Below are 24,179 nucleotides of genomic sequence, written 5' to 3' on the forward strand. Positions count from 1 at the left end.
ATAAAACAACAGTTTAATTATGTATTGCAAAGCTATTGGTTATCAAGCAGAGCAGAGACAACAGTGAGCATCTGATAAAGACCTACAATACAGATACCATCTCAACGTAGAGATGAAATTTGTGTACATATTTTCAAGGACACGTAGTCTCAACGGTTACAATCAGATGATGTCATGTAGCTAGCAATCAGCTACATTTTGAGATTCACAAGATTACAAAGACGTAATATTTTACGGATAATCTCAATGCATGGTATGCGGCCGAACCAGCATCCCTGTGCGAAAGCTGTGCCTGCAACAGCTACTAGCTTTTTTAAGGTGGTGACTTAGCTGGTTAGATTGATTGATTGGACCAAGTGACTGCTTACACCTTGTTCCAATTCAATCCAACCACAACAGGTGTTCCAAAGACACCAAACAACCCGCAGAGAATGGAACTCTAGAGGTGGGGAATCATCTAAAGCCTCCTATATATAGAGTAATAAACTCCTTGAGAAGGAGAAAGGAAAAGGAGGACGAGAAGAGGAAGGGAGAGGAGAGGGGAAGGAGAACCCCTCAACCTGATCCTATCTTCTCTTGTTCTCCATCTATTTTGTTCATCGGCATGGGGGACTTGGAGAGGAAGGTGAAGGAGAAGGCCAGGGAGGTGAAGCTTTTTCTCAAGTCCAAGGAGTTCAAGCGTTTCTTGAAGAAGGCAAAGAAGGTGGTGGGGAAAACATGCAAGAAGGGTTGGAAACAGGTCCAAAAGCTCTCCAAGTGATAGCCTTATGCTTTGTTCTCTAGAGTTCCTTTCCTGTATTTATTTCTGAAGGTTCTAATCATGTAACCATCCACTCTCTTGATTGATTCTATTAATGTAAGCATCCATCATTTCCTTTTATTTATTTTTGGGTCAGATATTAAACTTTTATTTTTTATTTTTTATTTTTTCATCTGATCCCATTAAAAATCGATGTTTTTCTTTCCTTGGTCATCCTAATCTCTATCTATGCTATTTAAAAGCACCACAATGTTAGAAACAACAGCAACTATTGTCTTTATTCTATCGAGGGCCCTGACTTTTTTTTTTGCCAATTTTCTGGAGAGATTATGTTTGTTCTCGCTAGGGTCATGCAGCAAATTTTGTCTCAAATAATGCAGGAAGCAATATATTATCTGCCCTAAGTGTCTCGTGAACTGATGTTTTCATATTTATATGCAATATAAAAACTGAAAATCTGTAGCTTCAATTTCATGCAAGCTGGTGGGTCACAGCTAGCATGGGTAATTGTCTATTTTGAGGATGGTACATGCAGAGCCCAAATTAACCTTCATACGCTGTAAAAAGAGAACCTAGGAGTGAAAGGCTATTACCACAGGTAGAGGGAAAAGAAGATGCAAAGGCTGAAAACTGAGCAAATTGTAGAGATCATCCTTACTTCTGGATCACTGATGTTAACTCATGAAGTTAATTGACATGGATGTACTTCAGTATAAGGAGCTGAACTTCCGCAACAAACAGCAAAACAGAAAAATGAGCAGAAGACAGCCGAGTAAAGGGATGATGCTTTCCCTTTTGGATTGCTGATCCGAGCAACATAACAAGAAAAACATACATGTGCTCAAGATCCTTGGGTTAGTCTCTGTGTTTCTCCTTCACCATCAAGAGTTTCCATGAGAAGAGGAGGTGCACATTGTGCAGTCCCTTGATGCTCTTCTGCATCCTGGCAGAAGGAGAGGATGATTGTGTCGATCGACATCTCCACAACCGCAAAGAAGAGGGTTGCGACTATATAACCAAGGCCCCAGCATACCTACAGGAGAATGCATACACATTTACTTTAGGTCTTCTGCATGGAAGAAAATATCAAAGGGGAGAGAATGTTTATCGCAAATTGTAATAAATTCAGTAGAATTCAGTCCATGTGATGTTTGGTTGCCAAAGTTATCTGAAAGTCAACCCATAGATAAACAACACTATTGATCATGCGATAAGTGCAGTTAATTTGCCCGTCTTTGCTGCTCGACAGACTCCACTACTGTCTTTCCCACTTTAATACCTTCCTCTTTTTAACTTCACTATTAAACTTAAATGTTTTGAAGGACTAGGTCTTGAATCAACCATGAGAAGAGGTATCAATTACAAGTATCTCTAGTTCCCTTGGTTTTCCATTCCTGAAAAATTCCTATCTACCACGTCCTTTTTTTAAGCCTGCTCCTTTTGTCATTGGACCTGACAATTATCTTACAGATAACATATAGTTAAAATATCTGATTAGTTTCAGCATACAAGTTTGATGGGGGTTTCTCCACTATTTCCTGTATCATGCATATCTATCGAATAGAAAACTATGCTTGCAAAACAGCTTTTTAGATTCATTAGTTTGCTCGATTAACTTCTCCCTCCATTTTTTCTGACTCATGTTAATTAACACATACCGGTTCCAAGAGCACATTCAAGTTAATGATGAACACCAATCCATTACAAATGTTAGTTCCCCATTCATTAAACTTGCTTCCCAAAACTTTCACCCAATTTCATGTCCACCTACCTATTCCTTAAACAATAATCTTACCTTCTTCACAGAGACAAAGAAACCCTCAATGACCTCTACTAACTTTTCAAGTGAAATATTTTATTCTAGCCTAGTTTTAAGTCATTAACTTACTGTACTCACTGATCAGTGGACTATCATCCCTACTTGCTGCTGTCTTTTTTCCTTTGCTGCTTCATGATTCTCCAGAATTTGTAAACTCACTCATGGCTCATCTTTCTCAGTCAAAAACCAAGATAAACGTCTTAAGTCAATCTCGGTCAAAGACCAAGATAAAAGTCTTAAGTCAATTCCTACGATAAAAAGTAGCTTTAAAAAAAACAGCAACAATTTCTTTAAAGTTCAGACAAACAAATGAAGACGAAAAATTAATTGCTACAAACTGGATTTGGAAGCCTTACCTGAACAGGGAACAAAGGGGATGAAATCCTATTGTGGGCAGATTTATATTTGTGAGTGTCCAACATGAGGAATGCAAACAGTGCGCAGAAGAGACTGACACACAACTTCCCAAGAAAGAGAATAACATCTCCAATGACATTCACTTTTCCTATGCGCAATATATTATTCATAATTAGACCTGTAGCAATTGCAGATGCTTTGCAGAACCCTTTGCCTGTAATGGCAATCTGTTAGAAATAAGCAAAATTGTCAGTTGCAATGCATGCGATGAAAAGGAATGTCAGAACATACAAATTTTGGAACTCAATAAAATAGAAATCTTGGTATTGGTTGTCTTCATCGTACTCAAAAGTTCCACATCACAAGCGATTCACTAATATGACACTGATAACAATAATGAGAATTAACTAGAAGTTTCAAAGCCTCAAAAGATTTACCATTCAGGATTTTACAGCTCTCCAGTCACTGTGTTATGAGGCACATTAAGACAACGAAATACACACTACCGAGTACTACTGAAACTGAAGACCTTTTTCAATACTGTAAAATGCTGAAGACTTAATTGAGTTTTTCAGGCGTGGAGACATTATTGCCTACAAGTTTTATTGTCTAAACTAAATTACCTGTTATTTTTTTCTCAAAATTGTATAACTAAAGCTCGCCATTTCTTCTGAACAAGATGTTCAAATCCTAAACTACAGTGTTAACCATGTGCCTGAAAAGCCCGTCAATACTTAAAAATGCAAAGGAAAATCAAATACAATCCAAATCTATAATAATGTATTGATGCTTACATTTAAAGTTTCACCAAGATAAACCTTAGTGTATCGAAGTTACATATAACTATAAAGGAAACAGTGAAAACAGAAAAAGATTTCAGACTTTATTTTGAAAAAGATGACCAAATTTGTCCCCATGCATCAGATGTAAATTACAATTTTAATCAGAACCTTACCATAATATATGCATTCCGATTCACAGACTTGATGGTCCAATCAATACATCCTAGGCAGCATTGTGAAGAAGAGGACATCATTTTTCCCATACAGCTTACAGGAGCAGTATCTGCAAGTTTTAACCTGCGGCGGAGTGACTCAAGTATAAACCGAAACCATTCAACAATGGATACAACCAGCGAACCGAGAGCCACAGATCCGATACTGTAACGTAAAAGGCGCTTCATAGAAGAAAATACAGGGAGAAATGGAATTTCCTGCTTCAGGCAATGCAACATCAGCCACTAGGTCAAAAAGGAAAAGAAAAGAAGTTCCTTTTTAAAAGTCTAAAAGAAACATTTAAGATAGGTTTACACAATGCACAGCCGTCCATTTCTTCTTAATGTTTTCACCTTTATGCCTTACAGTACTGCAAATGTTAATAAATAAAAAAAATCATAATATTTTCAAGATATAGTATATGCCGTGCACACGCATAAAAGTGCAAGAAAGGATTTTGGCTACCCAAATAGGCATCGACTTGCACAACATAAATTGTGTAGCTATCTTGATAAGTAGATAATGTAAATGAAAAGTAAGATTTCTTGCTACAACCCACCTGGAATCCAGTTACTTCAGTAAATAAAGTACATTTACAATATCAAGACAAACAAAGAAATCCTTGAATTCTGTGTCCATATAACCAAGTCAAAAGGTTTACGCAGCATTAAAAAGCACATGTGTGAATTGACTTCATTCTCAGATGTCAAAGAAGTATTCGTATAAACAAGTTCAAAAAAGAAAGCTAAATTGACTAAATGATCAAATACTGATTGGAGCAATTAAGAAAGTTGCTTGTTCAATACTATGTAAGGCTTTCCATCTGGGGAAACCTTATCTTTGGCAAAATACACCCAATCGAGTTTATTTTAGGTGTGCAAATTTTCTAACTTTACATACATGTACATGAGCCATGAGCAGCTTTCAGGTACATAGTTTGCTTACCGAAATTTCACCACGAGCCCAGTAATAAGAGGCAACTGATCCAGCAATAACTGTAGACGAGCATGCAATGATAAACTGAGTTGCCCAGTAACACCCAAATAGGTGAAAAAGGATGGAGATTCCAATATGCGGGGTGTAATGGATGCTGTAGCCACAACAACTATCACAATTCACCCTGTTGGACTTAAGGTCATACGAACAGCAATTGGCATTGCAGTCATTTCTAATGATCTGACCAGAGCTGAAAAGATAGAGTGTAGCGGAAAACCAGAACATATAGAAGATTGCAAGGATAGAATATGGCAAAATTGGAAAAACAATAAGAGCCTGAACTTCGCCTATGACCTTTGAAGCAACCTGCATACAAATTGCAGAGGTTAGACTTAGACATCGATTTAAGTGATCAGACTAGACCTGTCTACAGATGCATCAAGAAGATATTGACAATACCATTTTTTTCAATGCATTATTTTTAAGAAATTATCAAGCCGACTTGGTATTGCCAGCTCGAAAGAGCAATCAAAATTCTTAATTTATAAATTTGGAACAATATTCCATTTCTGAAGTGCATGCACGTTTTTAGCTAGATGCATCTGTGTTAATTGAAGGAAACATAGAAAGGCCCTACACATATGGGCAGCTGTGTTAAGTGATATTACAGTTGACAAGTAGTTTATCCACTATGCTTACCTTTAGAACAGATGTTGCTATAAGAATACGGCGGACAATGGCTATTGAAGAAAGAAATGTGATGATCATTACAACTGTCATAAGAACAGCTACAGCACGAATGTGATTTATTTCCTGGATTAAAGTCGGGTGGTAAGTCAGAAGAGAGCCAGTTTTTCCTTACCAGTTGTGCTTAATGGTACAAACTTACCCTCCCACTTATGTTGACATATGGATCACTTTCATCAATGACAACTGAGATAGCATCATGTCCAATCCATCCAGCTAAAAACATGAAGTGGTTGATCAGAAGCAATGATAAGTCATATAACATGCATCTCTTAAAATAAATACACAAACAGGAAACTCTCATTCAAAATGAATTTTCATAGTGGAGGCCTAAAGACCTAATCCCCTAAGGTAATAAATAAAAACAACTAAATTTTCACTAAGATCTGGCATGTATCCTCTTCATCAATTATTTGTTCTCAGGTATCTTAGCATGCTCACTTTTACTGGTCTTGGAAACAGAAGATGCATGTTAAAAAGAATGCTGGTCAAGACTAAACTGAATGATCAATGGGTTAACCAAAAAGAACAGTTCAACCAACTAATAAATCCGTTGTTAAACTATGTTGAACATGATCTAGTTTCCAACTTTAGATGGTCTTAAACTCGAATCATGTTTCAGAAACTTGGAAAGGACAAAAATTTACATATTCATTTTACTTTGTATTGTTTTCCCTAGAAGTTTATAATAGATGTCTCTGATCTCAACTGCTGTACTTAGAGCACAATTAACATACTTGGGCTTCAACTGTGAGTTTAAGGGATGGGATGACAGCCAACTTAGGGCCACTTTGGATTTTTCCCATAAGATTGGGCTGAAATTTCTGTAGGATTTGTGGATTGGGCCAGTACAACCAGCAATATCATAGGCTATAGGCTGGGCTAGGAAGAATATCCACAAATAGCTTTAGAGTGGGTCGGTCCAAATCCCGTAGGGAAGAAAAAAGATCTAAGTAAATCTTCATTTTTTTCTCCCTATGGGATTTAGACTGGTCCACTCCAAAGCTATTTCTGGATATTTTATAAATACGGGCCTAGCCCAGCAAGAAGCTTGTGGTCTTGCTGGTTGTGCTGGCCCAATCCACGAATCTTATAAGATTTTTCAACCCAATCCTATAGGAAAATCCAAACAAGTGCTTATTGTGATGGACGCTTCTACTTTGCACCTTGATATAGATGAAGGTAAGATTGAGTGTATAAGAAGTATTTGCAGTAGTCAGTGATTATGAGAAAGACATTCTTTAATTTGGTGTTTACCGACAAAATAAGTCCAACAAAAGGACAGGATAACATAGGATGATCAAATGACATTTCCCCAGCTTTCCACTCCCAATGATTCCTCAGCTCATAAGAAACCTAGGCTAAGTGAAGCCCCCAGCCTACATGTCTGGGGCCCAGGGAAACTTTATAGAACAGCTCTATATTGATGATTGTTAGATTACTATGAGAGCACTGTGCACTTGAATTATACAAAGAACGTTCTGTGACTTTTCATAGAATGCAAAAAACTGTCTACCATCTCTCAATAGATGAATAGATGTATTTCTGATTTTTCAAGATAAATTATGGGACCTGACTGTCATTGATTAGAATATTAAAGGCACCCATACCAAAGATATTAGATATATACCAGATGAAAAGTGGCCAATTTCTCTGTAAAGAAAAAAATAAAAAGGAAAAAACATATAAGGCACAGCATATCAGACCTTTTGCATAGTAAAACATTGTAACAGATATTATAAGGGCATTGAAGAGAATCACTGTTATCCATGTCATTCCAGCAACAAAGTGGCGAATCATTAATAGCCAGATCACAGATAAAAATAGTGGCAGGATTCCTCCACAAACGATCAACACAGGCCATGCCTTTCCAATGTCTGCCACATATCTCTGCAGATCATGCAACAATGCATGAGTGAAGTTTTTCAATCAAGTTAATCCGATCTCCATAGCTGCAATGCATGTTGGTCCAACCGAATGGATGGCCTTGCAGCCCAAGCATCAAAATTTCTCTTAAACAGGATGTTTTTGTGCCGACTCACGAAAAAAAGATGGCATGTTAAAAGATAGCAATGTATAATGCATGTTCTGCATTATTAAAAAAAAATAACAAATGCCATCTTGAGCTCACTTCATTGGCTCCACGAATAAGTTAGGGGAAATATGTTTTCTACCATCCAAAGCATTCTTCAGAAACCTATTATTGTAGGGGAAACATATTTTCTACCATTCGAAGCATTCTACAGAAACCTATTATTGAAGCAACAATACGGTGGCATCATTTTTGACGAGGATGGTTGAGGGTTTATAAGTGGTGGTGGAGGTGGAAAGAGTCAAAGGAGGATAAGGAATGAGAGGAGTCGGTAAAGTAGCGGATGCCTTGGATTGATAGACGTTTATTAACAGGTTCTTAAGGCACAACATTGTTTCAGAGAGGGAAAAAGTTATTAATGTCGTCGAGGCACGTGCTTTTCACGTGAGGATGGGCCTATTTAACAAATCTTGGGCTTTACCAACCCTGATCCGGTCCACCCAACAAGTAAATGGACGTGGACCCCATTTGGACCATCGTCGAGCCCGTTCAAAATTGCGCTCTATCCTCCGCTTTTTCACGTGAATGTCGCGTGCTATTCCGAGTCTTTACCCCCTCTCCTCCTCTTCCACCGCCCCCAAACCCTAATTTCCTCTCCAGGGGTGCCGCCTGTCCGAAAACCATAAAAGGAGAAGCTTTTTCTACTGGATTTTTCTTAGTTTGATTTCTTTTTGGGAAGGCTTTCGCGTGGTGGAGATGGCGAAGAAGAAGGAGAAGAAGGTTAATGTCTCAAAGAAGCCGAAGCACTCTCTGGACGTAAACACCAGCAATGGTGGGGATACCAAAGGTGGTCGGACGGCCGCCACGGTGCGACGGCTCAAGATGTACAACATCCGGCCCAAGAGGGATCGGAAGGGGAAGATCTTGAAGCACGAGCTCCAGTCCAAGGAGCTTCCTAATACCCGCATCGAGCCCGACCGCCGATGGTTCGGTAAGCGCTCCTCAATCAATCTTCAATCCTTAAAATCTTATTTTGCTCTTTATTTGCTTGTTTTCTCTTTCCATGTTCGGAAAATTTTATGTAACGAAGTGCCGAAACATCTTTCCAGTATATGTTGATGTCGAGAATTTTTTTGTTACCATGCATTTTAATATCAAAACTTGTCCGACAAGCATTTTAGAAAGTTTTTGATGTTAAGGAAAAGCTTTATTTGCTTGTTTTCTCTTTCAATGTTCTGAAAATTTTATGTAACGAAGTGCCGAAACATCTTTCCAGTATATGTTGATGTCGAGAATTTTTGTTATCATGCATTTTATTATCAAAACTTGTCTGACAAGCATTTTAAAAAGTTTTTGTTGTTAAGGAAAAGAATTTCCGGACAAATTCCATCTGATGACATGCATTTGAAAACTTTATGCAATTATTTCAGAGAAATGAGATTTTTAGATGCAGGAGTGAAGTTCAGTTCTAATTCTTCAAAATTGGCCCACAATCGTGGGAGGGTTTCATTATGTCTTGACGTACGATCTATCAGTGCTGACTAAGTTTGCAGGCATTTTTCTTTGTTAGTTTATACTTGTTTATCTATTTATTTAGTTGGTTTGGTGTTGAGGATGATGTGGGGTAGCTTTCACTGACGTGTCATGATTAATTATCAGAAACATTCATGTTATATGTGACTGCTGTTTTGAATTTCAGGTAACACACGGGTTGTGAATCAGAAAGAACTTGAATTTTTCCGTGAGGAGCTTCAAAACCGACTTTCTAATAACTACAATGTCATACTGAAGGAGAGGAAATTGCCATTGTCCCTTTTAAATGACCATCAAAAGGTAAGAACTTATTTATACTGCCCTTTTATGCATACATTTAAACTTTGACATAAACCACAACCTTATCTGTCTAAGTTGGTTGATCGTCTGCTTATTTTTATGATCAATTATCTGAAAGAAGAAATGTTTCCACTGCATATTGGTTTTTACCTATTTCGGTGATGAATATTTTGATGGTAGCTCTTAAAAGTTACTGTTTTATTTATGCCACAACTTATTTGCTTTTCAATCACTTGTTATGCTATTAATCTGAATCGATACATTTAGAACTACATGGTGGTGCAAAATTAGGATTAGCTTAGTATCTGATTCGAAGCAAAGGTATTTTCTCAATTAATTTGTGTCAGTAGCTCATCTAGTTCAAACATGAAGAACCAAAAATTGCTCACTTACATACTCTAAATCACATGCTAATTCTAAAGTACAAGGAGGTTCTGGATTTCTCCTTTGTGTTCACTGGAAATACCTATGGAAGCACAATTCAGTGTAAATTATTGATATGAAGATATTCTTTTACTTGAACTGTCTATGCAGCAAGCAAAAGCACATCTTCTTGATACAGAGCCTTTTGAAGATGCATTTGGACCAAAGAGGAAGAGAAAACGCCCAAAGCTTTTAGCATGGGATTATGAATCTTTGGTTAAAAAGGCAGATGGATCTCAAGGTACAGAGTAATTTGTTAATCTTCTGCGAAATCATTTACTTGTTTAATGCCTTTGATTTGATTTAAAATTGTACATTCTGTAAAATATGACTTTTCAGGCAACTTGTTGTTTCTTTAAGGATATGCTGCAAAATCCATGTTTTCTCATATCATTTCTTGTTGATTCCCGAGTTTTGGTTCTCATTAGTCATCTCATAGTAAAGAGTACGCCAAAACCTTTTAATTTTTATATAATATCAAGTTCATTTATTTTTCTGCAGATGCATTTGAGCAGAAATCTGCTGCTTGGCAATCCAGGGAGGAGGGTGAAGAAGATGGCTTAAGAGACTTGGTCAGACACACAATGTTTGAAAAGGGGCAGAGCAAGCGTATCTGGGGTGAGCTCTACAAAGTTGTTGATTCTTCAAATGTAGTTGTCCAGGTTTGTTTCTGCCAACTTGTGTTGTAATGCATATGTGTCCTTGTAAAACTTGAGAAACTATCCAAAATTTGTGGCAGCATCTTGTGGGAGGCTGGAGTTATTTTGAAGTGGTGCATGCAGTTTGAAGCATGACCATGTGTGCATATATGTTTCAATGTGATGTGTCCAGGCCTAAATAACTATCTTGTGTAGGTAAGAATAAAGATTGGAGCATAAGAAAAAGAGAGAAAAAAAAAATAAAAGAAACCTTTGAAATCTGATTGATAAGAAAATCGCCACAATCAGATCACAAAGGGGTAGAACGCCGCACTCAAGAAAAGAAGAATGTGAGTGATAAGTTTTAGGATTTATAACTCGCCACTAACACACAGGGGTTAGATAAGAGAAATCAGCAACACTCATTTTCATTCATTGAAATCTCAATTGAATACATAGATCACCTCCTTTTATATAGATAAGAGAGGGAACATAAGACATTCAGTAAATGGAAGGAAATAACAGAATTTGACTATCATAGAAATGATGATGGCTATATCTTGCTAAGAAAATAATAGTGGCCGTATCTTGCTACTATGGAAATGATGGTGGCTGGAGATCATGGTGAATTAGGAAGAACAAAATAACTTTGGCTGCATCCTGCTACTATGGAAATGATGGTGGCTAGAGATCATGGTGAATTAGGAAGAACAAAACAACCTTGATTGCGTCTTGCTATTATGGAAATGATGGTGGCTGGAGATCATGGTGAATTAGGAAGAACATAACAAGCTTCTAAACTCGGTTCTTTTTCCAAGTAATAATTTTTTTCAAATTCCTGCCAAATCTGATTCGCACCATATCATCCTTCTACGCACGTGAGTAAAATCATTAATTTGGCTCTTGGATCTATATATGGCATGTGATCATCTCTTTTTTCATGATGGTGCACATCATTTCTCCCTTGTTGAGTAGGATTTGTCCTCAAATCCAAGTCTTCCTCATCATCCAAACTATCCTCCAAGTAAGGAGAAAGATCTCGAACATTGAATGTAGCGGACACATGGTAGTCATCAGGCAATTCAATCTTGTAAGCATTGTCATTCACTTTCTCAACAACTCGGAATGGACCATCAGCACGCGGCATGAGCTTAGATTTTCTTTGGTTTGGAAATCGTTCTTTGCGAAGATGTATCCAAACAAGATCACCTGGAGCCAAGCGAACTTGTTTTCTTCCTCTGTTGGCTGCCTTCTCATAAGCTGCATTCTTCCTCTCAATCTGCTCCTTGATGCTCTTATGCATGGACTTAACCAACTCAGCTTTCTTCTTCCCATCTATACAAACTCTTTCGCTGATTGGAAGTGATGCCAAATCAAGTGGGGTGATAGGATTAAACCCATAAACCACTTCAAAAGGAGAATGCTTAGTAGTGCTATGAATACTACGATTGTAAACAAACTCAACATAAGCCAAACACTCATCCCAATTCTTCATATTCTTGTTAACAACAGTGCGAAGCAAAGAAGAGAGGGTACAATTTACCACTTCGGTCTGACCATCGGTTTGCGGGTGACAAGTCGTGCTGAAGAGCAATCTAGTACCAAGCTTCTTCCACAAGGTCTTCCAAAAGTAACTCAAGAACTTGACATCTCGATCAGACACAATGCTCTTTGGTACACCATGCAGACGTACTATCTCTTTGAAAAATAATTCTGCAACATGTGAAGCATCATCGGTTCTGTGGCATGGCACGAAATGAGACATTTTTGAGAATCGATCCACAACCACCAAAATCGAATCCTTCCCCCTTTGTGTTCTTGGCAGCCCAAGCACAAAATCCATACTCAAATCTACCCATGGTTGATCTGGTACAGGTAGCGGCATATACAACCCTTGTGAAGTCTCTTTGCTCTTTGCCTTTTTACAGGTAACGCACCTCTCAATGACGTGATGCACATCACGAATCATAGCTGGCCAATAAAAGTGCTCTTTCACCATCTCTAATGTTTTCTTCTCTCCAAAATGACCTGCCAATCTGCCACCATGAGCTTCTCTCACCAAAAGCTCTCGAATAGAACTGTTAGGAATGCACAGCCGACCTGACTTAAACAAGTATCCGTCATGCCTGTAATAGCCATTTACAGCTCCTTTCTCGCACTCTTCATAAATATTTGCAAATTTTGGATCGTCCTTGTATCGATCTATAATCAACTCAAATCCCATTAGTTTAGCATTAAGCAATGAAATCAAAGCATACCTCCTGGAAAGTGCATCAGCCACGATATTGACATTTTCTTTTTTGTATTTGATCACATAAGGAAAGGTTTCCAAGAATTCCATCCACTTGGCATGTCTACGATTCAGCTTGCTTTGTCCTTTTAAGTGCTTCAAAGACTCATGATCAGTATGGATGACGAACTCCTTTGGCAATAAATAATGTTGCCAAGTCTCCAAAGCCCGAATCAGAGCGTAGAACTCCTTGTCATAGACAGAGTAGCTCAAGCTTGCACCATTCAACTTCTCACTGAAATATGCTATGGGACGCCCTTCTTGCATCAGAACAGCTCCAATGCCCACACCGGAGGCATCACATTCTACCTCAAAAGTCTTGAAAAAGTCGGATAGAGCTAGAATGGGTGCTGAACTCAACTTCTCCTTGATCAACTCGAAGCTCCTTTGGGCTGCTTCAGTCCATTTGAATTCTCCTCCTTTCTTGATGCATTCAGTGATAGGAGCAAGAATAGTGCTGAAGTTCCTCACAAACCTCCGATAAAAGGATGCTAGACCATGAAAACTCCTCACTTCAGATACATTAGTAGGAACAGGCCATTCCTTGATCGCTTTCACCTTTTCCTCATCAACTTTCACTCCATGTTGTGACACAACATAGCCAAGAAAGACTATGCGATCCTGACAAAAATGACACTTTTTGAGGTTGCCATATAGCTTCTCTTGTCGCAGAACCTCAAAAACACTCCTGAGGTGCTCCATATGCTCTTCCTGATTTCTGCTAAAAATTAGAATATCATCAAAATATACAACCACAAAATCACCAATAAACTTACGCAGCACATGATTTATCAATCTCATGAATGTGCTAGGTGCGTTGGACAAGCCAAATGGCATGACCATCCACTCATACAATCCGAACTTGGTCTTGAATGCGGTTTTCCATTCATCACCTTCCTTCATGCGAATCTGATGGTATCCGCTCCTAAGGTCTATTTTTGAGAAGACCTTAGCTCCATGCAACTCATCAAGCATATCATCCAGTCGCGGGATTGGATAGCGATATTTTATTGTGATCTTGTTTATCGCCCTACTATCCACGCACATCCGCATAGATCCATCCTTCTTTGGTACCAACAAAGCTGGTAGTACTGAACATGGGCTCATAGACTCCCTTACATAACCCTTCTCCAAAAGATCCGCAACTTGCCGCTGCAACTCTTTGGCCTCCTCGGGATTGCATCTATAGGCTGGTCTATTTGGTAGGGCAAACCCTGGAATGAGATCAATCTGATGCTCAATCCCTCTGATTGGTGGCAATCCTTTTGGTAATTCTTCCGGGAACATATCTATAAATTCCTCCAAGATCTCCTTCATTTGCGGTGGAAGGGAGACTTCTTCACTTGGAACCTGCTTAGCTACAAGAACAAAAATAATTTCATGGTTAGTCAAAACTCGCTTCACTTCTCCCTTGTTGGCAAATAGATTCTCTTTCTTGCCCTTTTCAATCACAAGCTGATCCTTCTGGACCTGTTGCGGGCTAAGTGGTGCCAACACTATGTTCTTCCCATTCTTGGCAAATGAATAGGTGTTTTTGAAGCCGTCATGAATAGCCCTCCGATCGTACTGCCAAGGCCTTCCCAAAAGAAGATGGCTGGCTTTCATAGGAACCACATCACAAACAACCTCATCTTTGTAGGACTTGCCAATAGAGAAAGGTACTACAACCTGCTTTGTAACCTTCACATCACCATCGTCAGTAAGCCATTGCAATCTATAGGGACGGGGATGCTTCATAGTCACCAAATTAAGTTTTTCTACCAAAATAGTAGAAGCCACATTGGTACAGCTACCTCCATCAATGATAACACCACATACCTTATCATGGATGGTGCACCTGGTATGGAAGATATTTTCGCGCTGCTCATCATCCACTTTGGCTTGTAGGTTCAGGTTGCGACGAATAACCAACAGCTCTCCTTCATCTGCAAACTCCACATAATCTTCTTTTACCTCTTCCAAAATAGCCTCATCTTCACTTTCAATTTCTTCTTGTGACTCTCGAATGAACATCACCCTCTTGTTTGGACATTCAGAGGCTATATGACCGTAACCAAGACACTTGAAACACTTGATATCTCGACTTTGTCTGGGAGGTTGTGAATTTTCCACCTCTTTTTCTTTGGCCGTATCTGTGACTCGCTTGCTAGAATCACCTTTTTCTACTTGTTTTGGCACCGTCTTAGGGACGGACCATGGTGATAAGGAAGATGAGTTGGTAGTCTTACTTGGCTTACTTGCACCACGCTTGCGCTGTCTCTCCACCTTAACAACAAGTTTGATCACATCGTCAAGGAACACATAAGATTGTAACTCCACCGTATCAGCAATCTCCTTATTCAAGCCTCCTAAGAACCTTGCAATGGTCTGTTCTTGAGGTTCTCGCAAATCGCATCTCATCATCAGCATCTCAAATTCTTTGACATAATCCTCAACACACATCCCCCCTTGTCTCAAGCTTTGTAACTTGATGTACAGCTCCTGCTTATAATATTGAGGGACAAATCGCTTCTCCATGATCCGCTTCATAAGCCTCCAGTTTCGGATCTCCTCTTCTCCATCCCTCCTACGCTGAGCTTTCATATTCTCCCACCAAAGATTAGCATAATCAGTGAATTCAAGGGCAGCAAGTTTACATTTTTTTACCTCAGAATAATCTTGACATTCAAAGACCTTCTCCACACGTTGCACCCATTCCAGATATTCTTCGGGTGAGCTGGTTCCTTTAAAGGATGGGATCCTCATCTTAATATTGTCTCCCAAACTCCTTTGCTGCCGTCTTTGCCATGGGTGTTCCTCCACACCATCATCATCTCCGGGTTCGTCATACTCCTCTTCATCATTGCGATCAACTCGTCGTGGTGCTGGATGGCCATGCCGCTGTGGTGGGGGGGGAGTGTTGCCAACCGCTCAAACGCTTGTGTTAGGCGATTGAGTTGCTCCATCATCTCTTCTTGACGCCGCTGGAGCCCCATAATCTGAGCTTGTTCCAGACTCATGCCTCTAGGAATGACAGGGGCCTCGTCTCCTCCAGACATGATTTGGATGTCAAGCACTCCCTCAGGCTCTGATACCAAACTGATGTGTCCAGGCCTAAATAACTATCTTGTGTAGGTAAAAATAAAGATTGGAGCATAAGAAAAAGAGAGAAAAAAAAAATAAAAGAAACCTTTGAAATCTGATTGATAAGAAAATCGCCACAATCAGATCACAAAGGGGTAGAACGCCGCACTCAAGAAAAGAAGAATGTGAGTGATAAGTTCTAGGATTTATAACTCGCCACTAACACACAGGGGTTAGATAAGAGAAATCAGCAACACTCATTTTCATTCATTGAAATCTCAATTGAATACATAGATCGCCTCCCTTTATATAGATAAGAGAGGGAACATAAGACATTCAGTAAATGGAAGGAAATAACAGAATTTGACTATCATAGAAATGATGATGGCTATATCTTGCTACAAAGAAAATAATAGTGGCCGTATCTTGCTACTATGGAAATGATGGTGGCTGGAGATCATGGTGAATTAGGAAGAACAAAATAACTTTGGCTGCATCCTGCTACTATGGAAATGATGGTGGCTAGAGATCATGGTGAATTAGGAAGAACAAAGCAACCTTGATTGCGTCTTGCTATTATGGAAATGATGGTGGCTGGAGATCATGGTGAATTAGGAAGAACATAACAAGCTTCTAAACTCGGCTCTTTTTCCAAGCAATAATTTTTTTCAAATTCCTGCCAAATCTGATTCGCACCATATCATCCTTCTACGCACGTGAGTAAAATCATTAATTTGGCTCTTGGATCCATATATGGCATGTGATCATCTCTTTTTTCATGATGGTGCACATCACAATGGTAGCTTCCTTGCAGGACGGGATCTGATATATGTTTAGGCAGCACTTAGGGTGACGTAGACACATCTAAGTACCGTTTCAATCGCTGGCTTAGCTTTCTACTGTTTGATCTTGAATGTGTTTATATTTTAACTGAGGGTCCAGATGATGCCATCACAAATGGTTTGACATATTTTTGTGTTTAAGATAACTTATCCTATTTATTTGCTTATTTGCATCATTCAACTTGAGTACAGGTATTAGATGCTAGGGATCCACAAGGAACTAGGTGCTACCATTTAGAGAAACACTTGAAGGAGAACTGCAAGCACAAGCACATGATTCTTTTGCTGAACAAGGTTTGTTGTCTCAACTAGTTTGTGTTTCCAATTGGCAGTTACATTTTTTGTCAGTGTTTACTTAAAAATCATTTTTAAAAGCTGACTAATGGTCTGATTGGTTTATTTTCTTACCTATAAAGTGCGATTTAGTTCCTGCTTGGGCAACAAAAGGATGGCTGCGGCTGCTATCAAAAGAATATCCTACACTGGCATTCCATGCTAGCATTAACGAATCTTTTGGCAAGGTTTTAATATTTTATTTCTTTTGCTTGCTTGCTTGCGGCTCATTCTTTGGCTTTAATGACTGTCATTCTTGAATTACTTTTTATATGCCATAGGGTTCTCTTCTATCAGTGTTAAGGCAGTTTGCCCGTTTGAAGAGCGACAAGCAGGCCATATCAGTGGGATTTGTTGGATATCCTAATGTTGGGAAGTCATCAGTTATTAATACTTTACGCACAAAAAATGTAATTTTTGCTATCACTTTGAATGCCAAATGATAGTGCCTTTTCCTTTTTTGGTTCACTAGTTTTAAGTTCTTTCCATGATGCTATATGGCACATTTTTGTGGAATTTTGCTTCCCAAAAGAAGAAAAAGTTCTGCTGTTTGTAAATATATATTATCTATTCAAAAAGTCATGGCAACAGACTTTAAAAAAGAAATTCAGGAACCGAGTCATTTTTGAATGCAGAAAAGAAGGTATTTCAAGATACTTATATAATAGTAAATAACCTAGTCAAAGCTTTTGCTTTCCTGTACATAGGCTAAAAGGCTTCCTTTTTGGCTTTCTAGAGCCAGCATAGCATTTCACTGAATTTATTAGGCATACAGTTATACAATACATCAAGCTTATAATTTCTGTTTGACCACTTTGTAAAATGATTTCCAGCTTCTTTTAGTTCAATGTTAAGCATTAGAGATTAAAGGAGGACACTCTTGCCCCTTCAATCATAGCATAATACACCAAATCACTGCCTTCATTGATGCATTCACATCTACTATCATCTTAAGTGGAAGTGTGCTGATACTGAAATGCAATTAAAAGCTGTGTAATATGCATTATGAAGTTGTTTGATGTTTAGTACAGCTTTTTTAAGGATATTGTGGACTTAGATTCTGTACTGTTGTTATTAATCAATTTTAAGTAAACCTGCTGGTACTGATAAATCATGTGAAAGCTGAATAACATGTGTTTTTCTGCATTTTATTGCTTATATGATAATAATGACAACATTCTTATGTTTTCTTAAACTGTTAAATGCTGTTTATCTGATTTGGATCACTTTTTTGTTTTCTGAAGGTCTGCAAAGTGGCTCCAATTCCTGGAGAGACTAAAGTTTGGCAGTATATTACTCTTACCAAGAGGATCTTTCTAATTGATTGTCCTGGAGTTGTATATCAAAACAAAGATTCCGAAACCGATATAGTCCTTAAGGGTGTGGTATGTATATCTTATTTTTCCTTAATAACCATGAATATATGTTCTTGCATATTATATGGTATCTATTCTTTGATTGGCTATTGTAGGGTTACTTTATCATGATTAGTGTTGTCTCTTTCCCCCTTTTCTTTTTAAGGGGCTTATTCATTGGAAGTTGTAAGAGTTAATCGTCCTACTATTTTGATTATCGTGCTTTGATGCAAAAACATGGTACAGAATTTCATCAGTGAGGTGCCCCAGTTTACAATTGAATTGCTTTTTATAATTTGGATTAACTTCAGTAACTAACTATTGCTGATGATATTGTTATCAAACAAGCAAGTTAGGAATCCTGCACCTTTGGTTTGTACATACATGCCATTGATATGCGAATATTTAAAAGTGAGCCTTAATATCGTATACATGTGTCTTGCATTATTTTGACAAACTCTGGCCTCTTTAGTGCTCTAAATTCTGATTATCATAGTGATCAGAATTTGATATCCATCACAGTCCTTGTTTTTTTCCTTTTAAATATTTTTTTTCATCATAGAATTTTGACCACAGAAGTCCATTGGTCCATATTATGGTGGCATGTGCACCTATAGAAGGTAAACAAAAGCACATTACTACCAAATGATAGGACTAATGGTGAATAGGATCTCCTTATTAGATCCAACTGGCAACCTTTGCATTCCTTCACCAGGATAAACAAGTGGATAGCCTTGTAATCATATCATTATACGTCTTTTTAAGAATTCTACTACTTTTTGTCTACCCTTCTGTTTGCATTATGCCAAATGGTACAAGATACAGGAGGTGGAGCAGGTATTTACACTTTATAAACGATCATCAGATGCCTAATCTATCATTCCTAATCTGGATATGCTACTGCAGCAAGCTAGGATATCTATTCAGAGCATCCAACAAGCATATGTCATTATAGTTGCTAATCTCAATCCAAAATAGGCCAAATGTAGAATGGAGGCTAATTTGGGATTCTTTACCAGGTGCGCATTACAAACTTGGAAGATGCATCTGAACATATAGGAGAAGTCTTGAGGCGCGTAAAGAAGGAGCATCTGCAAAGAGCCTATAAGATTGAAGACTGGTACATCTATTTCTTTTTCCTTTTAATATTTTTGTTAATTTCATTTATAAGGTTTATTTATTGTACCAATATTGTTCGGTTGTTTCTTTTCCGCAATGAGTTTGTCTTTCTTTTCAGAATTAATTCATGGTACTAGTATTATAAGTTAGCTTTGCCTGTTAAGAATTGTATTTGAGTGGTGATCGCTCAACCATAGAAGTTCATCAGGTGATACCAATGGATTTCAAGAATAGGGCCGCGCAATGTGACTGGAAACAGTATTGAGTTTTACTTCTTACTTGACCTTCTGATTCAAAAGTTGTGAGACATTCTCAGTGTAATCATAGACAGCCAGCATGTCTATATAAGAAGTGTTCTTATTTCCTGGATCCATGCTTTGTGTAGATGCAAAATAGAAGGCTCTGCCAACCTCCATACCTTATAGTTTTAATCTTTTATGCTTTTGAGGCATGGTATTGCATTAAACCATGACTTCCAAGTTTGAACACCATTTTGTTGGCAACTGCCTTGCATGCCCTTTTATCCTAATAATCAGTCAACTTGCTAAATGGACCTGTTTAGGCCTTTTTTTTCCTTTTTCTTTTTTGTTGATAAGGACTGACTGTTTGTACTCTTTTTCCAGGGTTGATGAGAATGACTTTCTTGTCCAGCTGTGTAGATCCACAGGAAAACTTTTAAAGGTACGACCTAGTTTTGTTTTTGTTTTTCTTTTTTGATGATCATCAATATGCTGATATATTATAAGTCTTGATTGAACACCTTACACCACCAATTTTATTTATCCTAATTCTATGCTTGTTCTGGACCACGGCAACCTTGAACAAGGACAGTGTTTCTGTTCCTCCCTACACTGCCCCACCCACCCCCCAAATCATGCATGAAAATTGTCCATATTTCTCTAGCCTCCCCCTTTTTTCCAACTCTGACCCAAATTCAAGCACGTGTAGTCATTAGGGCAACTTCAGATACAATTGCATTCATATGAACACCAACTCACTTGGTTCTATAACATTTTGTCCTTGGTTGGTGCAACTCCTGTGTCAATGCTCATTCCTTATGCCTCACCTCATAGATTTATCATGTCATCTCTAGATTCTCATCTTTGCTAGGCTCCTCTTATTTTGCAATATTCTAATCTGACAAAATTGTGTCTTGTTGCAGAATCATAGAATTTGTTTTTGGGTCGCAAAGCATGCTTTGGTTAGATTACACCTTAGAAGCACTGATCTCATTATTCTATCTTGTGGACATCGCTTTTGAAATATCTCGTTTTGATTTCCATTTTAGGATTACACCCCAGAACCACTGATCTTAATATTCTATGTGGGGGACATCACTTTTGAAATACCTTCTTTTGATTTCCATTTTACTATCTTTTCAGTTGACTCTGGTATTTTATACCATTAGGCTTGTGAACCCTGAGGTGGGACTTCATTTGTAGAGACTGCAGTTTCTAGCGCTGCCCTAGATCCATGGTTGAGATCATACTGGATAATTAAAACCTTAAAACTTTCTGGGTTATCATCTGCTTAGATCCATTAGTACGTGCTGAGTTCCCATCTTTCAGCAACAGCCACTGTTGCCATGAGCAAGTTTTTTATACTCTGAGCTAGGATGGCCAAGGCCTGGGAACATTGGCAATCAAGCTCTTGAAGGGGCAATGTCGGCAATGTCTCTGATTGATCAAGAAATAAAATTCTAACTAAGCAAATTGCATTTGACTTTTAAAATTAAATTTCAGAAAACTGTGCATGAACAGCTGTAATGTACTGTCTGCAATAAATGTAGGCATTGTACAAGTGAATACAATTCCTTTCTAAGCAAGAAATGTTTGTTTTTCAAAGCTGTGCCTTTCGTTCTTCTATTCAGAAGGATCTTATTATGAAAATCTAGTCCTTCAAACTTGTCTAGCTATCTTTTTCGTTTCATGGTGCTGCTTAAAGCATAGCCTTGCCTTTGCTTTCTTAAATTATTACAAAGCTCTATTGTAGCTATTCTGTTGCTCTACATATTTTGACTATGCATATTTTTGGTCACTTGTATTACAGTTCCAGAAGTGACAAAATCAACCTGGCAGTCACTTGTTATGGAGTGTGATACTCCAGTGCTAGTCGAGTTTTGGGCTCCATGGTGTGGACCTTGCCGTATGATTCATCCTATTGTTGGCAACTTGTCAAAAGTATATGATGGAAAGCTTAAATGCTTGAATCTCAACACTGATGAGAACCAGGACATTGCGACCGAGTATGGAATTAGAAGCATTCCAACTATCATGATTTTTAAGAATGGTGAGAAGAAAGATACAGTTATTGGGGCTGTGCCCGAGAGCACTCTAATCACATGCATTGAGAAATTCATAAAGAAGTAAGTGGTTGTTTTGCTTTCCAGAAGCCAGACTATTTCAACATGTCATAGAAGATTTGTTCTGAAATTTAAACTCTCTGCTGTTAGTCATTGCTCTTTAGGCTTTGTATATAGTTACGGAGGTCACAACTGCTGTCGCATCACTGCAAACTTCAATTCACTTTGGAGATGTCGGAATCGACAAGATTCAGTGCTTGAATTGAAAAAAAAAAAAAAGCACTGAGCTTCTTTGCTGCCGGTTTTCCTGTTTTTGATTGAAATGCATAATTACATATAATCTGTTAGAATTCAGGACATGCCTCATACCACTTATTCCTTAAGCTTTATAGGGATTTGATAATATTGTACAACCTTTACCTCTCTGTTAGGGATTAGTGCTATTTTCTCGTGTTCTAATATGTATTGGAAACATGCCAAACTATTTAAATTGCAATGTGTGTGCCTTCTCGGATGCATTTCATGGATGATGTTGGAGATGTTGCTATATGATCTACTTGAATCTATAAATGTGGAAGAAGACCAGCTTTCTGTAGTGCTGCAAGTATAGATGTTCTTATTCTTGGGTTTTTCGTTTGAGAATATTTCTTTTATTGCAGTTGCTATTGTTGGTTGTAGAGGCGATGTATAGCCTGTTGGGACAATTAATGATTTTTCTTGTTGCTTTGTGGTGCCATTTATCCCTTCCTCGGTCTGGATGGTAGATATTGTGTCATTACCTTGTACAAGAAGACTAGGTGTGCTTGGAATCTCTTAACGACCTCCTCAATAGACTATGGATCAGGATCAATCAGCTATACCAAGTCCTTGATGAACGTTAGGACAAGATCGTGTAAGATTACGATGTAGCATGTGCTGCAGCAAGAACTGGAGATGGGTATTAAGAAGTCGTCCCGTTTCTCTGTTTTTTAGAACTGCTCTAAAATGTAGCATAGAATAAATATAATAGAATAGATTATTTATATATATATATAGAGAGAGAGAGAGAAAGAGAGAGGGGTTTGGGTACACTTAAGTAAATCTGGTTAGATCTATATTGGACAATGGGTCCCATCTCAATGATGCGAATTGTTAGATATGATTTATTATATTTAAATTATTAATATATATATATATATATATATATATATATTAAAATGGAGGTATCAACCTCCATCATTCATCATGCTTTTATTTTCTTCGAAGGCATCGTCTATCATGTATCATTTTTTTATAAAAAAAATATTGAAAAAAATCAATGAAAACATACATAGATTTGTGGTGTGGCGAAGGAGAGCACAGAGATCGAAGGAGTTTCTTAAGTTCCAATTGGGGTTTTTTCTCGAGTATACAAGATTTTATGCGAGTTGTGGTGGTGTGAGTAGTAAAGGGTCGAGGAGCTTAAGGGCAGGGGTGTAGAGGCGGATCTTGTGGCGGTCGGTGAGGAGGCGGAGGGCGGTGGGGAGGCTATCGATGGGGTGAGAAAGAGGAATAGATGGAGGACGAGGAAGGAAGGAGAGCATAGAGATCGAAGGGGTTTGTTATGTTTCAATTGGGGTTTTTTTGGAGCATACGGATTTTTGTACGAGTTGTGGCTGTGTGAGCAGTAAAAGGTCGAGGAGGTTGAGGGCAAGAATGCGAAGGGGGGGGAGGGCTTGCGGAGGGTGGCAAGGAGGTGGAGGTCGGTAGGGAGGCCATCGACATGGGGGATAGAGAGGAGGATGAGGAGGCAGAGGAGGATGAGGCAGGAAGGAGAGCATGGAGATCGGAGGGATTTCTTAGGTTTCGGTTGGGGTTTTTTCTTGAGCATACAAGTTCTTTTGTAAGTTGTTGCGGTGTGAGCGGCAAAGAGTCGAGGAGGTTGAGGACAGGGGTGTGGAAGGGGGCCTCACAGCGGTCGGCGAAAGCGGCAAGGAGGCAGAGGATGGCAGGAAAGCCGTCGGCAGAGGAGAAAGAGAGGCGGATGAGGGTGAGGAAGAAATTGTATCCCATGCATCGCACGGGATTATAAAATAGTATTATTAAAAATCATATGATTTGAAGATCTTTTAATTTATACATTAAGTGGTTAAAAATTAGATAGTCTAAATAAAATTAAATTATATATATATATATATATATATATATATATATATATATATATATATATATATATATATATATATATATATCATTTGATACAGAGATTAGAAGTCTTCAAATTATATGGTTTTTTATATGTAAGCAATTTAAAGATGATAAATCATATTCAACAGTTTGAATCATTGATATGGGATCCTATCGTTCAATGTAGATC

The 24,179-nt window shown here is 38.3% G+C and overlaps 3 protein-coding genes across 4 annotated transcripts in view; 2 read left to right on the forward strand and 1 right to left on the reverse strand.

Moving 5' to 3' along the window:
• Positions 1-1,391: 1,391 nt before the first annotated feature.
• LOC140852804 (choline transporter protein 1-like) lies at positions 1,392-8,330 on the reverse strand. The gene is made up of 8 exons (XM_073246367.1): positions 8,259-8,330; positions 7,321-7,504; positions 5,757-5,830; positions 5,567-5,680; positions 4,877-5,233; positions 3,892-4,149; positions 2,936-3,163; positions 1,392-1,793 (listed from the first exon to the last, which is right to left on the reverse strand). Exons 1-8 carry the CDS (start codon positions 8,328-8,330, stop codon positions 1,602-1,604), a joined length of 1,479 nt encoding a protein of 492 aa, XP_073102468.1. The 3' UTR covers positions 1,392-1,601.
• On the forward strand, positions 8,269-21,811 carry LOC140852788 (nuclear/nucleolar GTPase 2-like). Its single transcript, XM_073246311.1, has 11 exons — positions 8,269-8,637; positions 9,346-9,479; positions 10,014-10,143; positions 10,404-10,564; positions 16,928-17,029; positions 17,152-17,256; positions 17,350-17,478; positions 18,313-18,453; positions 19,443-19,543; positions 20,166-20,223; positions 21,592-21,811. Exons 1-11 carry the CDS (start codon positions 8,403-8,405, stop codon positions 21,601-21,603), a joined length of 1,308 nt encoding a protein of 435 aa, XP_073102412.1. The 5' UTR covers positions 8,269-8,402; the 3' UTR covers positions 21,604-21,811.
• Positions 10,446-24,179, forward strand: part of LOC105037243 (nuclear/nucleolar GTPase 2) — a 40,380-nt gene continuing 26,646 nt past the window's right edge. The window contains exon 1 of one of the 2 annotated variants that reach the window (XM_073246307.1): positions 10,446-10,564. The gene's annotated coding sequence lies outside the window, so the exon portion shown is untranslated. Of the gene's footprint in view, positions 10,565-16,906; positions 17,030-24,179 lie in introns of those variants that run through there. The other variant, XM_073246306.1, reaches the window with a different exon arrangement.

Source organism: Elaeis guineensis, chromosome 12 (assembly GCF_000442705.2).
Source record: "Elaeis guineensis isolate ETL-2024a chromosome 12, EG11, whole genome shotgun sequence".
Classification (NCBI taxonomy): Eukaryota; Viridiplantae; Streptophyta; class Magnoliopsida; order Arecales; family Arecaceae; genus Elaeis; species Elaeis guineensis.

What these genes read in the sequence shown, in the direction of transcription:
- LOC140852804 (XM_073246367.1), bottom strand. Translation starts at nt 8,330, where the DNA reads ATGGTTTTCGGACAGGCGGCACCCCTGGAGAGGAAATTAGGGTTTGGG. An exon ending in GTGGAAGAGGAGGAGAGGGG is followed by an intron (nt 7,505 to 8,258) that starts GTAAAGACTCGG and finishes CATGATCTGCAG; the next exon opens with AGATATGTGGCAGACATTGG. An exon ending in AATGTTTTACTATGCAAAAG is followed by an intron (nt 5,831 to 7,320) that starts GTCTGATATGCT and finishes TCATGTTTTTAG; the next exon opens with CTGGATGGATTGGACATGAT.
- LOC140852788 (XM_073246311.1), top strand. Translation starts at nt 8,403, where the DNA reads ATGGCGAAGAAGAAGGAGAAGAAGGTTAATGTCTCAAAGAAGCCGAAG. An exon ending in TGATTCTTTTGCTGAACAAG is followed by an intron (nt 17,030 to 17,151) that starts GTTTGTTGTCTC and finishes TTACCTATAAAG; the next exon opens with TGCGATTTAGTTCCTGCTTG. An exon ending in ATACTTTACGCACAAAAAAT is followed by an intron (nt 17,479 to 18,312) that starts GTAATTTTTGCT and finishes TGTTTTCTGAAG; the next exon opens with GTCTGCAAAGTGGCTCCAAT.